At 44.3% G+C, this 12,500-nt stretch overlaps 1 protein-coding gene across 2 annotated transcripts in view; it reads left to right on the forward strand.

Moving 5' to 3' along the window:
- abcc8 (ATP-binding cassette, sub-family C (CFTR/MRP), member 8) overlaps positions 1-12,500 on the forward strand; it is a 63,464-nt gene that overhangs the window by 44,957 nt on the left and 6,007 nt on the right. For both annotated transcript variants that reach the window (XM_030365996.1, XM_030365997.1), the window contains 3 exons: positions 945-1,047; positions 3,053-3,166; positions 4,086-4,206. In XM_030365996.1, coding sequence (XP_030221856.1) covers positions 945-1,047; positions 3,053-3,166; positions 4,086-4,206 — 338 coding nt within the window. The remainder of the gene's footprint in view (positions 1-944; positions 1,048-3,052; positions 3,167-4,085; positions 4,207-12,500) is intronic.

A 12,500-nucleotide genomic window follows, 5' to 3' on the forward strand; every position in this document is an offset into this window, starting at 1 on the left:
ATGTCCTGCTTCATTCAGCTGTTAGGACAGACAGCGTCCTGCTTCATTCAGCAGCACACTTCTACTCACGTCTAGTTACCTCTGGCTATGTTACTACTGCTGTGTGTGGAGCGTGTGTGGTGGAGGGCTGGTTGAAGCAGCCTCACCTGGCTCGAGTCACACTGACTGGACTCTGGGCCGGGTGAAGCTTCACACCTGTTGAACAGAGAGAAATCAATCAGGTTAAACCACACACTCTTGAAGCATTTTACACCCTCTCTATGCATCATTATACTCCACCTCTCCATTACACTCAGGGGTTGACTGTAATGAGAGATGCTGGCTGGTTTAACCCGTGGGCACTGATTACTCGCTGCACAACAGGTGCTCAGCCTCTCCCGCTCCCAGAGTCCAATCTGGCTGTTTGCTCGAACCAAACAAACCCCACAGCCTGTTTACTTCTATCTTGTTGTTCTCGGTTTACGTTTGTTTCAACGTGTGCTCTACTGTATCCTGCTGTACTCGCTTGGCATTCTTTCTCCATCGTTGTTTTACCCTGATGTTTCCTCAAATACCCTTCAAGGGACGGGGGTTGCAAACCAGCATCTGAAATGAGAACAGTCCCTGTGATGCATGCATCAGATCGCGGCGCTACGATGTGCCGTGTACACTAGATATGCCCCTATCAAATAAAGCATGAATAAATAAATCGGTACTCAACAGGATCACCTATCTATCAGCGGTCAGAAGCCTAGGGATGCAATCATGGTTTATCTACAATGTGTTTGTACACATAATGCAACCCTGATTTCTTTCTTTTGGTCAAATAATAGCTCTTGAATCGTACCCACAGCCGCGTTAATCAATCCACCCCCGTTATGATTGACACTGAGCGTTGATAGAGTGCACAGAGTGAACGCAGAAGGGTCTCAACGGTCGTGTGCTGTGTGCCCTGGCGGGGTCAGGTACGAGCCACGCTTCAGACAGCGGCTTCTGGAGTTCACCGACGCCAACAACATCGCCTCGCTCTTCCTCACCGCCGCCAACCGCTGGCTGGAGGTCCGCATGGTAACGACCCGCTGCTCACCTGTACCCCCATTAGACTAGTTAACCTGTGGTGATCCCACCTTTACCCCCATTAGACCAGAGTTAACCTGTGGTGATCTCACCTTTACCCCCATTAGACCAGAGTTAACATGTGGTGATCCCACCTTTACCCCCATTAGACCAGAGTTAACCTGTGGTGATCTCACCTTTACCCCCATCCGACTAGTTAACCTGTGGTGATCCCACCTTTACCCCCATTAGACCAGAGTTAACCTGTGGTGATCTCACCTTTACCCCCATCAGACTAGTTAACCTGTGGTGATCTCACCTTTACCCCCATTAGACCAGAGTTAACCTGTGGTGATCTCACCTTTACCCCCATTAGACCAGAGTTAACCTGTGTTGATCCCACCTTTACCCCCATTAGACCAGAGTTAACCTGTGGTGATCTCACCTTTACCCCATCAGACCAGTTAACCTGTGGTGATCTCACCTTTACCCCCATTAGACTAGTTAACCTGTGGTGATCTCACCTTTACCCCCATTAGACTAGTTAACCTGTGGTGATCTCACCTTTACCCCCATTAGAATAGTTAACCTGTGGTGATCCCACCTTTACCCCATCAGACCAGAGTTAACCTGTGGTGATCTCACCTTTACCCCCATTAGACTAGTTAACCTGTGGTGATCTCACCTTTACCCCCATTAGACTAGTTAACCTGTGGTGATCTCACCTTTACCCCCATTAGACTAGTTAACCTGTGGTGATCTCACCTTTACCCCCATTAGACTAGTTAACCTGTGGTGATCCCACCTTTACCCCATCAGACCAGAGTTAACCTGTGGTGATCTCACCTTTACCCCCATTAGACCAGAGTTAACCTGTGGTGATCTCACCTTTACCCCATCAGACCAGAGTTAACCTGTGGTGATCTCACCTTTACCCCAATTAGACCAGAGTTAACCTGTGGTGATCTCACCTTTACCCCATCAGACCAGAGTTAACCTGTGGTGATCTCACCTTTACCCCCATTAGACCAGAGTTAACCTGTGGTGATCTCACCTTTACCCCCATTAGACTAGTTAACCTGTGGTGATCTCACCTTTACCCCCATTAGACTAGTTAACCTGTGGTGATCCCACCTTTACCCCCATTAGACTAGTTAACCTGTGGTGATCTCACCTTTACCCCCATTAGACTAGTTAACCTGTGGTGATCCCACCTTTACCCCCATTAGACTAGTTAACCTGTGGTGATCTCACCTTTACCCCCATTAGACCAGAGTTAACCTGTGGTGATCTCACCTTTACCCCCATCAGACCAGAGTTAACCTGTGGTGATCTCACCTTTACCCTCACTAGACCAGAGTTAACCTGTGGTGATCTCACCTTTACCCCATCAGACCAGTTAACCTGTGGTGATCTCACCTTTACCCCCATTAGACCAGAGTTAACCTGTGGTGATCTCACCTTTACCCCATCAGACCAGTTAACCTGTGGTGATCTCACCTTTACCCCCACTAGACCAGAGTTAACCTGTGGTGATCTCACCTTTACCCCCACTAGACCAGAGTTAGCCTGTGGTGATCTCACCTTTACCCCCACTAGACCAGAGTTAACCTGTGGTGATCTCACCTTTACCCCCACTAGACCAGAGTTAACCTGTGGTGATCTCACCTTTACCCCCATTAGACCAGAGTTAACCTGTGGTGATCTCACCTTTACCCCCACTAGACCAGAGTTAGCCTGTGGAGTCTGGTATAGTATTCTACATTTAGGATTATTGATTGATAGGTTTTTAAAAGCACAGATAGTAAGAAGAACAAAATCGTGTTTTTTTTTTTCTGTTCTCTCTGGTTCTTTGTGTAAAACTAAGCTATTATAATCCTTTTTTGTATAATAATAGTCTGCTGTGTGTGTGTGTGTGTGTGTGTGTGTGTGTGTGTGTGTGTGTGTGTGTGTGTGTGTGTGTGTGTGTGTGTGTGTGTGTGTGTGTGTGTGTGTGTGTGTGCGTGTGTGTGTGTAGGAGTACATCGGGGCCGGTGTGGTGCTGGTGGCAGCAGTCGCCTCCATCATCAACGCTCTGTACAGCAATCTGTCTGCAGGCCTGGTGGGCCTGGGGCTGACCTACGCCCTCATGGTGGGTGGGGGGGGGGGGACTCACCTACGCCCTCATGGTGGGTGGGGGGGGGGGACTGACCTACGCCCTCATGGTGGGTGGGGGGGGGGGACTGACCTACGCCCTCATGGTGGGTGTGCGGGGGGGACTGACTGACCTACGCCCTCATGGTGGGTGAGGGGGGGGACTGACCTACGCCCTCATAGTGGGTGGGGGGGGGGGGACTGACCTACGCCCTCATGGTGGGGGGGTGGGGGGGGGACTGACCTACGCCCTCATGTTGGGGGGGGGGGTCTCCTCTGTGTGGTTCTCTCTTCCCTTGTTGGTGTTTGTGCTTTCGTTCTGTATATATCTTTGTTTGTAGTGTATAGTTCTGTCTGTGTGTGTGTTTGTGTGTGTCTATGTTTGTTGTTGTTATTGCTCTGATCTATGTGTGTGTCTCCACCTCTGTGTGTGTGTCTGTGTGTGTTTGTGGGCTTGTGCATCTGTATATATCTTTGTAGTGTATAGTTCTGCTTCTGTGTGTGTGTGTTTGTGTGTATCTAGGTTTGTTGTTGTTATTGCTCTGATCTATGAGTGTGTCTCCACCTCTGTGTGTTTGTCTGTGTGTGTTTGTGGGCTTGTGCATCTGTATATATCTTTGTAGTGTATAGTTCTGCTTCTGTGTGTGTGTGTTTGTGTGTATCTAGGTTTGTTGTTGTTATTGCTCTGATCTATGAGTGTGTCTCCTCTGTGTGTGTGTGTTTGTGTATCTGTATATGTGTGCGTGTGGTGTTTGTGGGTGTTTGTTTGGTGCGTCTGTGTTTGTGTGAGTGTGTGTCTGACTTTGTGGGTAGATATGTGCATGTGTGTATCTATGATTGTATCCATGTTTGAGTTGTCTGTATCTATAAGCGTGCATACTTTACCCCCCCCCCCCCCCCCCCCCGCTGTGGCTCAGGTGTCCAACTACATGAACTGGATGGTGCGGAACTTGGCGGACATGGAGGTGCAGCTTGGCTCGGTCAACAGGATCAACGGGCTGCTGCAGACGGAACCCGAGAACTACGAGGGGCTGCTGAGTGAGTCCCCCTCTTTATATATACCCTCCACCCATTGGGCTGAGTGAGTCCCCCTCTTTATATATACCCTCCCCTCATTGGGCTGAGTGAGTCCCCCTCTTTATATATACCCTCCTCTCATTGGGCTGAGTGAGTCCCCCTCTTTATATATACCCTCCTCTCATTGGGCTGAGTGAGTCCCCCTCTTTATATATACCCTCCTCTCATTGGGCTGAGTGAGTCCCCCTCTTTATGTATACCCTCCCCTCATTGGGCTGAGTGAGTCCCCCTCTTTATGTATACCCTCCTCTCATTGGGCTGAGTGAGTCCCCCTCTTTATGTATACCCTCCTCTCATTGGGCTGAGTGAGTCCCCCTCTTTATATAACCTCCTCTCATTGGGCTGAGTGAGTCCCCCTCTTTATATAACCTCCTCTCATTGGGCTGAGTGAGTCCCCCTCTTTATATAACCTCCTCTCATTGGGCTGAGTGAGTCCCCCTCTTTATATATACCCTCCTCTCATTGGGCTGAGTGAGTTCCCCTCTTTATATATAACCTCCTCTCATTGGGCTGAGTGAGTCCCCCTCTTTATATATACCCTCCTCTCATTGGGCTGTGAGTCCCCCTCTTCATATTTAACCTCCTCTCATTGGGCTGAGTGAGTCCCGCCCCCTCTTCATATTTAACCTCCTCTCATTGGGCTGAGTGAGTCCCGCCCCCTCTTCATATTTAACCTCCTCTCATTGGGCTGAGTGAGTCCCGCCCCCTCTTCATATTTAACCTCCTCTCATTGGGCTGAGTGAGTCCCGCCCCCTCTTCATATTTAACCTCCTCTCATTGGGCAGGTCGTGTCTGACACCAGCTCCTTCAGTTTGCCCTCCTATGTTCGCTCCTACTTTTCCTACTACATGAGAGTAAAATTAATCCCCCAAACCGTCTTACCTGGGGTAATCGTGGGCTTGCCCAAAGTCACATGACCAGGCTTAAGGCACATGACCAGAACAGAAACGGCCTCAAAGAAAGGATGGAAACACTTTCTAAAGATTGTGGATTGAAACCTGTATTCTGCAGGGGTATGAACCAGGGCATGAACCATAGCTCCTGAAGTCTAATCCATCTGCCGCCATGTTCTCATACTCTCAGTCAGCACCCCGCATAATGTTTATAGCCTCGGAGTATGACTGTGTGAAAGATGACCTGCCAAATACCTCGTCCTTAAACACACACACACACACACACACACACACACACACACACACACACACACACACACACACACACACACACACACACACACACACACACACACACACACACACACACACACACACACACTCTGTTCCTATTGGTCTTCCTGTGTTGCTTGGCCCCGCCCACCAGTAGACACCGCTAGCATGTCAGTTATTATAATCCATGTCTTAACGGTACCAATGCCAGACTATTCAGTGATAATCTTTGTAAAGGTTGGATTTGATGATGATCTAACCTTTTGCTCACTAAGGCCACCATTGCAAGAACTTCCATTTGTGCTTCAATGGAAGTTCACTCTCCTCTCGAGGTCGTCCTCAGACGAGCCCTCCATCGTTGCTTCCAGTCATCCCGATTCTCCATACATCTGGCCAGCTCATTGGTACTTTGTGCTCCTGCATCCTTCTTCAGTACATCCACGTATGTGAGTCTAGGACGTCTTATGGACCGATGCCCATGGGTTTTCGTATTCGGTCATTTCGTTGATGACCCTCCAGGCTTCCCCATACTGTTTTTCACCTTGCGCAGCCTGCACCCTTCGCACCTTCTCCATCAGTTCCTCCCCCTTGATGTTGTCAAGGGTTCCCCACGTCTCTGCTGGGTTGGTTCACGCTCAAAGTTGAGGCGTGCTTCCTCCACACTTCCTCGTGCCGCTACGACCTCCGGATGTTTGGACCTCAGGGAGGTTCTGGCTCTGTCCAACACGGGCACACACATCCTGGTTGCCTCCTCGTTTGCAGCGACAAATCTGATATATTCGCTGCTGGGCTCCGCTCCCTTGTCCAGCTGCTGGAAACGATTCCTGACTTCCTCAGTGTACCTGGTTTGAAGGCCAGGATCGTTTGCGAATGCCTTCCAATCGTGCCGGATCTTGGGACTAGGCTTGGGGACCCTGAGGCTCAGTCGCACCCTCATGGACACCACACAGTGGTCCGAACACACCGAGCTGAACGAACTGTATGGTTCGGCATTAAGGATGGAGTTCCTCCCCTTTCTCCTCACAAGTATTTAGTCCAGTTGGCATACCATACGTGTGGCTCGATCCTGGAAGGTCCATCTCTTGCCTTGTCTTTTCTGGAACAAGGTGTTCGCCGCCAGTAGTTCGTGCTCTGTGAGAAGGGCGGTGAGGTTTGCACCATTGCGGTTGGTAGAGTCGTGGTTTGGGAAGGGTGTGTCCTCTGGTCCGAGCCTTGCGTTGAAGTCCTCCAGGATTGCCAGGAAGTTGTGTGCTGGAACACCTCGCACGGCTGTTGCTAGGTCCTCGAAGAACTTCTCGGGCCTCCTCAGTTGGGGCCACGTTGGTGGGCGAGTACACGACTATGACTGTTGTTACTGGGTTGGATGAGAACTCTGCGATAAGGATCCTTTCGGTGTGTTGGTAAACCCAACGGAGAGCCTTACACGCCCGAGAGCCCAGCAGTAGCCCCACGCCGCCTGTTGCGGCCTGGGCCTCGTTTCGCCACGCAGACGAGGTGATGAACGTGCATCTCTCCACTTTGTGGTAAACGATCTGGTCATCAGTGTGCACTCTTCCGTGTTCCTGGACTCCCAGGATCTCCACTCCCCGCTCCTCAGCACTGTGTGCTAGCTCCACCAATCTAGCTTCTTCTCTCACCGTACATGCGTTGAACGTTCCCATTACAAATGGTCTCCGACAGCGCATGAGTGCATTGGACGGGGTGCTGTGATCGGACAGGACCCTCCCTGGTTTCCCAGGGTTTGAGGTCCTGTCGTCATGGTGTCCTCCAGAGGGAGGACCAGCACCACCGTCCGCTGCGTTGCTCCTGCGGACTCCCGCCGCTGGAAGTACAGGGTTTGGGATAACTTTGTTCTTCTTGCATTTATTTATTTGACAAAGACAACAGTGTTACCCCTTATGTTTTGATTAATAAATATCGACAGTGTTACCCCTTATGTTTTTTTTCATGACGACCAATAAAAAACAACAGTGTTACCCCTTATGGTTTTTTTCATGACGACCAAAGAAAAACGACAATGTCACCCCTCATGTTTCATTTGATAAAAACGACAGTGTTACCCCTTATGTTTTATTTGACAAAGACAACAGTGTTACCCCTTATGTTTCATTCGATAAAAACGACAGTGTTACCCCTTATGTTTCATTTGATAAAAACGACAGTGTTACCCCTTATGTTTTATTTGACAAAGACAACAGTGTTACCCCTTATGTTTTTTTCATGACGACCAATAAAAAACAACAGTGTTACCCCTTATGTTTTTTTTCATGACGACCAATAAAAAACAACAGTGTTACCCCTTATGGTTTTTTTCATGACGACCAAAGAAAAACGACAGTGTCACCCCTCATGTTTCATTTGATAAAAACGACATTGTTACCCCCTATGTTTTGATTAATAAATATCGACAGTGTTACCCCTTATGTTTTTTTTCATGACGACCAATAAAAAACGACAGTGTTACCCCTTATTTTTTTTTTCATGCCGACCAATAAAAAACAACAGTGTTACCACTTATGTTGTTTTTCATGACGACCAATAAAAAACAACGGTGTTACCCCTTATGTTTTTTTTTATGACGACCAATAAAAAACAACAGTGTTACCCCTTATGTTTTTTTTCATGACGACCAAAGAAAAACAACAGTGTCACCCCATATGATTTATTTGATAAATATCGACAGTGTTACCCCATATGTTATTATTATATTTATTTCATGACGGCCGACAAAAAACGACAGAGTTACCCCATATGTTATTTCCATGTTGACTAACAACAGTTGCACCCCGTCAACGTTTTTGCAGGGATCCGAACATGAGCAGTTTAGAGTGAACCTCCGAACTTAACAATGCACCATCAAGACACCAGATAAAGACATCACAAAGGTTATACTTGACTTTACAATTCACATGTAATAGAGATAAGAGTCTTCCAATAGACATCAACCGGACTTGAACCCCGGTCTCCAGGGGGTTGGCTCACAGCTCTCTCCACTTCCCACTGAGATTTGTAAATTATTTAAGTGTGAGGTTATATAAAACAACAGTCTTACCCCCTATGTTTTATTTGATAAATATCGACAGTGTTACCCCTTTTGTTTTTTTCATGACGACCAATAAAAAACAACAGTGTTTCCCATTATGTTTTTTTTCATGACGACCAATAAAAAACAACAGTGTTACCCCTTATGTTGTTTTTCATGACGACCAATAAAAAACAACAGTGTTACCCCTTATGTTGTTTTTCATGACGACCAATAAAAAACAACAGTGTTACCCCTTATGTTTTTTTTCATGACGACCAATAAAAAACAACAGTGTTACCCCTTTTTATTTTTTTGATAAAAACGACAGTGTTACCCCTTATGTTTTATTTGAAAAAGACAACAGTGTTACCCCTTATGTTTGTTTTCATGACGACCAATAAAAAACGACAGTGTTACCCCTCATGTTTTTTTTCATGACGACCAAAGAAAAACAACAGTGTCACCCCCTATGATTTATTTGATAAATATCGACAGTGTTACCCCTTATATTTATTTCATGACGGCCGACAAAAAACAACAGTGTTACCCCTTATGGTTTTTTTCATGACGACCAAAGAAAAACGACAATGTCACCCCTCATGTTTCATTTGATAAAAACGACAGTGTTACCCCTTATGTTTTATTTGACAAAGACAACAGTGTTACCCCTTATGTTTTATTTGACAAAGACAACAGTGTTACCCCTTATGTTTTTTTCATGACGACCAATAAAAAACAACAGTGTTACCCCTTATGTTTTTTTTCATGACGACCAATAAAAAACATCAGTGTTACCCCTTATGGTTTTTTTCATGACGACCAAAGAAAAACGACAGTGTCACCCCTCATGTTTCATTTGATAAAAACGACATTGTTACCCCCTATGTTTTGATTAATAAATATCGACAGTGTTACCCCTTATGTTTTTTTTCATGACGACCAATAAAAAACGACAGTGTTGCCCCTTATGTTTTTTTTCATGACGACCAATAAAAAACAACAGTGTCACCCCTCATGTTTCATTTGATAAAAACGACATTGTTACCCCCTATGTTTTGATTAATAAATATCGACAGTGTTACCCCTTATGTTTTTTTTCATGACGACCAATAAAAAACGACAGTGTTACCCCTTATTTTTTTTTTCATGCCGACCAATAAAAAACAACAGTGTTACCCCTTATGTTTTTTTTCATGCCGACCAATAAAAAACAACAGTGTTACCCCTTATGTTTTTTTCATGACGACCAATAAAAAACGACAGTGTTACCCCTTATTTTTTTTTTCATGCCGACCAATAAAAAACAACAGTGTTACCCCTTATGTTGTTTTTCATGACGACCAATAAAAAACGACTGTGTTACCCCTCATGTTTTTTTTCATGACGACCAAAGAAAAACAACAGTGTCACCCCCTATGATTTATTTGATAAATATCGACAGTGTTACCCCTTATATTTATTTCATGACGGCCGACAAAAAACAACAGTGTTACCCCTTATGGTTTTTTTCATGACGACCAAAGAAAAACGACAATGTCACCCCTCATGTTTCATTTGATAAAAACGACAGTGTTACCCCTTATGTTTTATTTGACAAAGACAACAGTGTTACCCCTTATGTTTTATTTGACAAAGACAACAGTGTTACCCCTTATGTTTTTTTCATGACGACCAATAAAAAACAACAGTGTTACCCCTTATGTTTTTTTTCATGACGACCAATAAAAAACAACAGTGTTACCCCTTATGGTTTTTTTCATGACGACCAAAGAAAAACGACAGTGTCACCCCTCATGTTTCATTTGATAAAAACGACATTGTTACCCCCTATGTTTTGATTAATAAATATCGACAGTGTTACCCCTTATGTTTTTTTTCATGACGACCAATAAAAAACGACAGTGTTGCCCCTTATGTTTTTTTTCATGACGACCAATAAAAAACAACAGTGTTACCCCTTATGGTTTTTTTCATGACGACCAAAGAAAAACGACAGTGTCACCCCTCATGTTTCATTTGATAAAAACGACATTGTTACCCCCTATGTTTTGATTAATAAATATCGACAGTGTTACCCCTTATGTTTTTTTTCATGACGACCAATAAAAAACGACAGTGTTACCCCTTATTTTTTTTTTCATGCCGACCAATAAAAAACAACAGTGTTACCCCTTATGTTTTTTTTCATGCCGACCAATAAAAAACAACAGTGTTACCCCTTATGTTTTTTTCATGACGACCAATAAAAAACGACAGTGTTACCCCTTATTTTTTTTTTTCCTGCCGACCAATAAAAAACAACAGTGTTACCCCTTATGTTTTTTTTCATGCCGACCAATAAAAAACAACAGTGTTACCCCTTATGTTGTTTTTCATGACGACCAATAAAAAACAACGGTGTTACCCCTTATGTTTTTTTTTATGACGACCAATAAAAAACAACGGTGTTACCCCTTATGTTTTTTTTCATGACGACCAAAGAAAAACAACAGTGTCACCCCATATGATTTATTTGATAAATATCGACAGTGTTACCCCATATGTTTTTTTTTATGACGACCAATAAAAAACAACGGTGTTACCCCTTATGTTTTATTTCATGACGGCCGACAAAAGACGACAGAGTTACCCCATATGTTATTTCCATGTTGACTAACAACAGTTGCACCCCGTCAACGTTTTTGCAGGGATCCGAACATCAGCAGTTTAGAGCGTTAACCTCCGAACTTAACAATGCACCATCAAGACACCGGATAAAGACATCACAAAGGTTATACTTGACTTTATAATTCACATGAAATAGAGATAAGAGTCTTCCAAAAGTAGACATCAACCGGACTTGAACCCCGGTCTCCAGGGGGTTAGCTCACAGCTCTCTCCACTTCCCACTGAGATTTGTAAATTATTTAAGTTTGAGGTTATATAAAACAACAGTGTTACCCCCTGTGTTTTATTTGATAAATATCGACAGTGTTACCCCTTTTGTTTTTTTCATGACCACCAATAAAAAACAACAGTGTTACCCCTTATGTTTTTTTTCATGACGACCAAAAAAAAAGACAGTGTCACCCCTCATGTTTCATTTGATAAAAACGACATTGTTACCCCCTATGTTTTAATTGATAAATATCGACAGTGTTACCCCTTATGGTTTTTTTAATGACGGCCGACAAAAAACGACAGAGTTACCCCTCATGTTATTTCCATGTTGACCAACAAATAACAACAGTGGCACCCCTTTCGACGTTTTTGCGGGGATCCGAACATGAGCAGTTTAGAGTGTTAACCTACGAACTTAACAATGCACCATCAAGACACCGGATAAAGACATCACAAAGGTTATACTTGACTTTATAATTCACATGAAATAGAGATAAGAGTCTTCCAAAAGCAGACATCAACCGGACTTGAACCCCGGTCTCCAGGGGGTTAGCTCACAGCTCTCTCCACTTCCCACTGAGATTTACAATTTATTTATGTCTGAGGTTATATAAAACAACAGTCTTACCCCCTATGTTTTATTTGATAAATATCGACAGTGTTACCCCTTTTGTTTTTTTCATGACCACCAATAAAAGACGACAGTGTTTCCCCTTATGTTTTTTTTAATGACGACCAATAAAAAACGACAGTGTTACCCCTTATGTTTTATTTGACAAAGACAACAGTGTTACCCTTTATGTTGTTTTTCATGCCGACCAATAAAAAACAACAGTGTTACCCCTCATGTTTTTTTTCATGACAACCAATAAAAAACAACAGTGTTACCCCTTATGTATTTTTTCATGATGACCAAAGAAAAACGACAGTGTTACCCCTCATGTTTCATTTGATAAAAACGACAGTGTTACCCCCTATGTTTTAATTGATACATATTGACAGTGTTACCCCTTATGTTTTAATTGATAAATATCGACAGTGTTACCCCTTTTGTTTTTTTCATGACGACAAATAAAAAACAAAATTATTACCCAGGGACGCGGGAAGTGGGGGTGCTTAGGGTGCTGCAGCACCCCCCCCGGCCCCTGGCTGAAACTGCAAGTGAGAACGTTTTCACAACAAAT

This window comes from Gadus morhua, chromosome 9 (assembly GCF_902167405.1).
Source record: "Gadus morhua chromosome 9, gadMor3.0, whole genome shotgun sequence".
Classification (NCBI taxonomy): Eukaryota; Metazoa; Chordata; class Actinopteri; order Gadiformes; family Gadidae; genus Gadus; species Gadus morhua.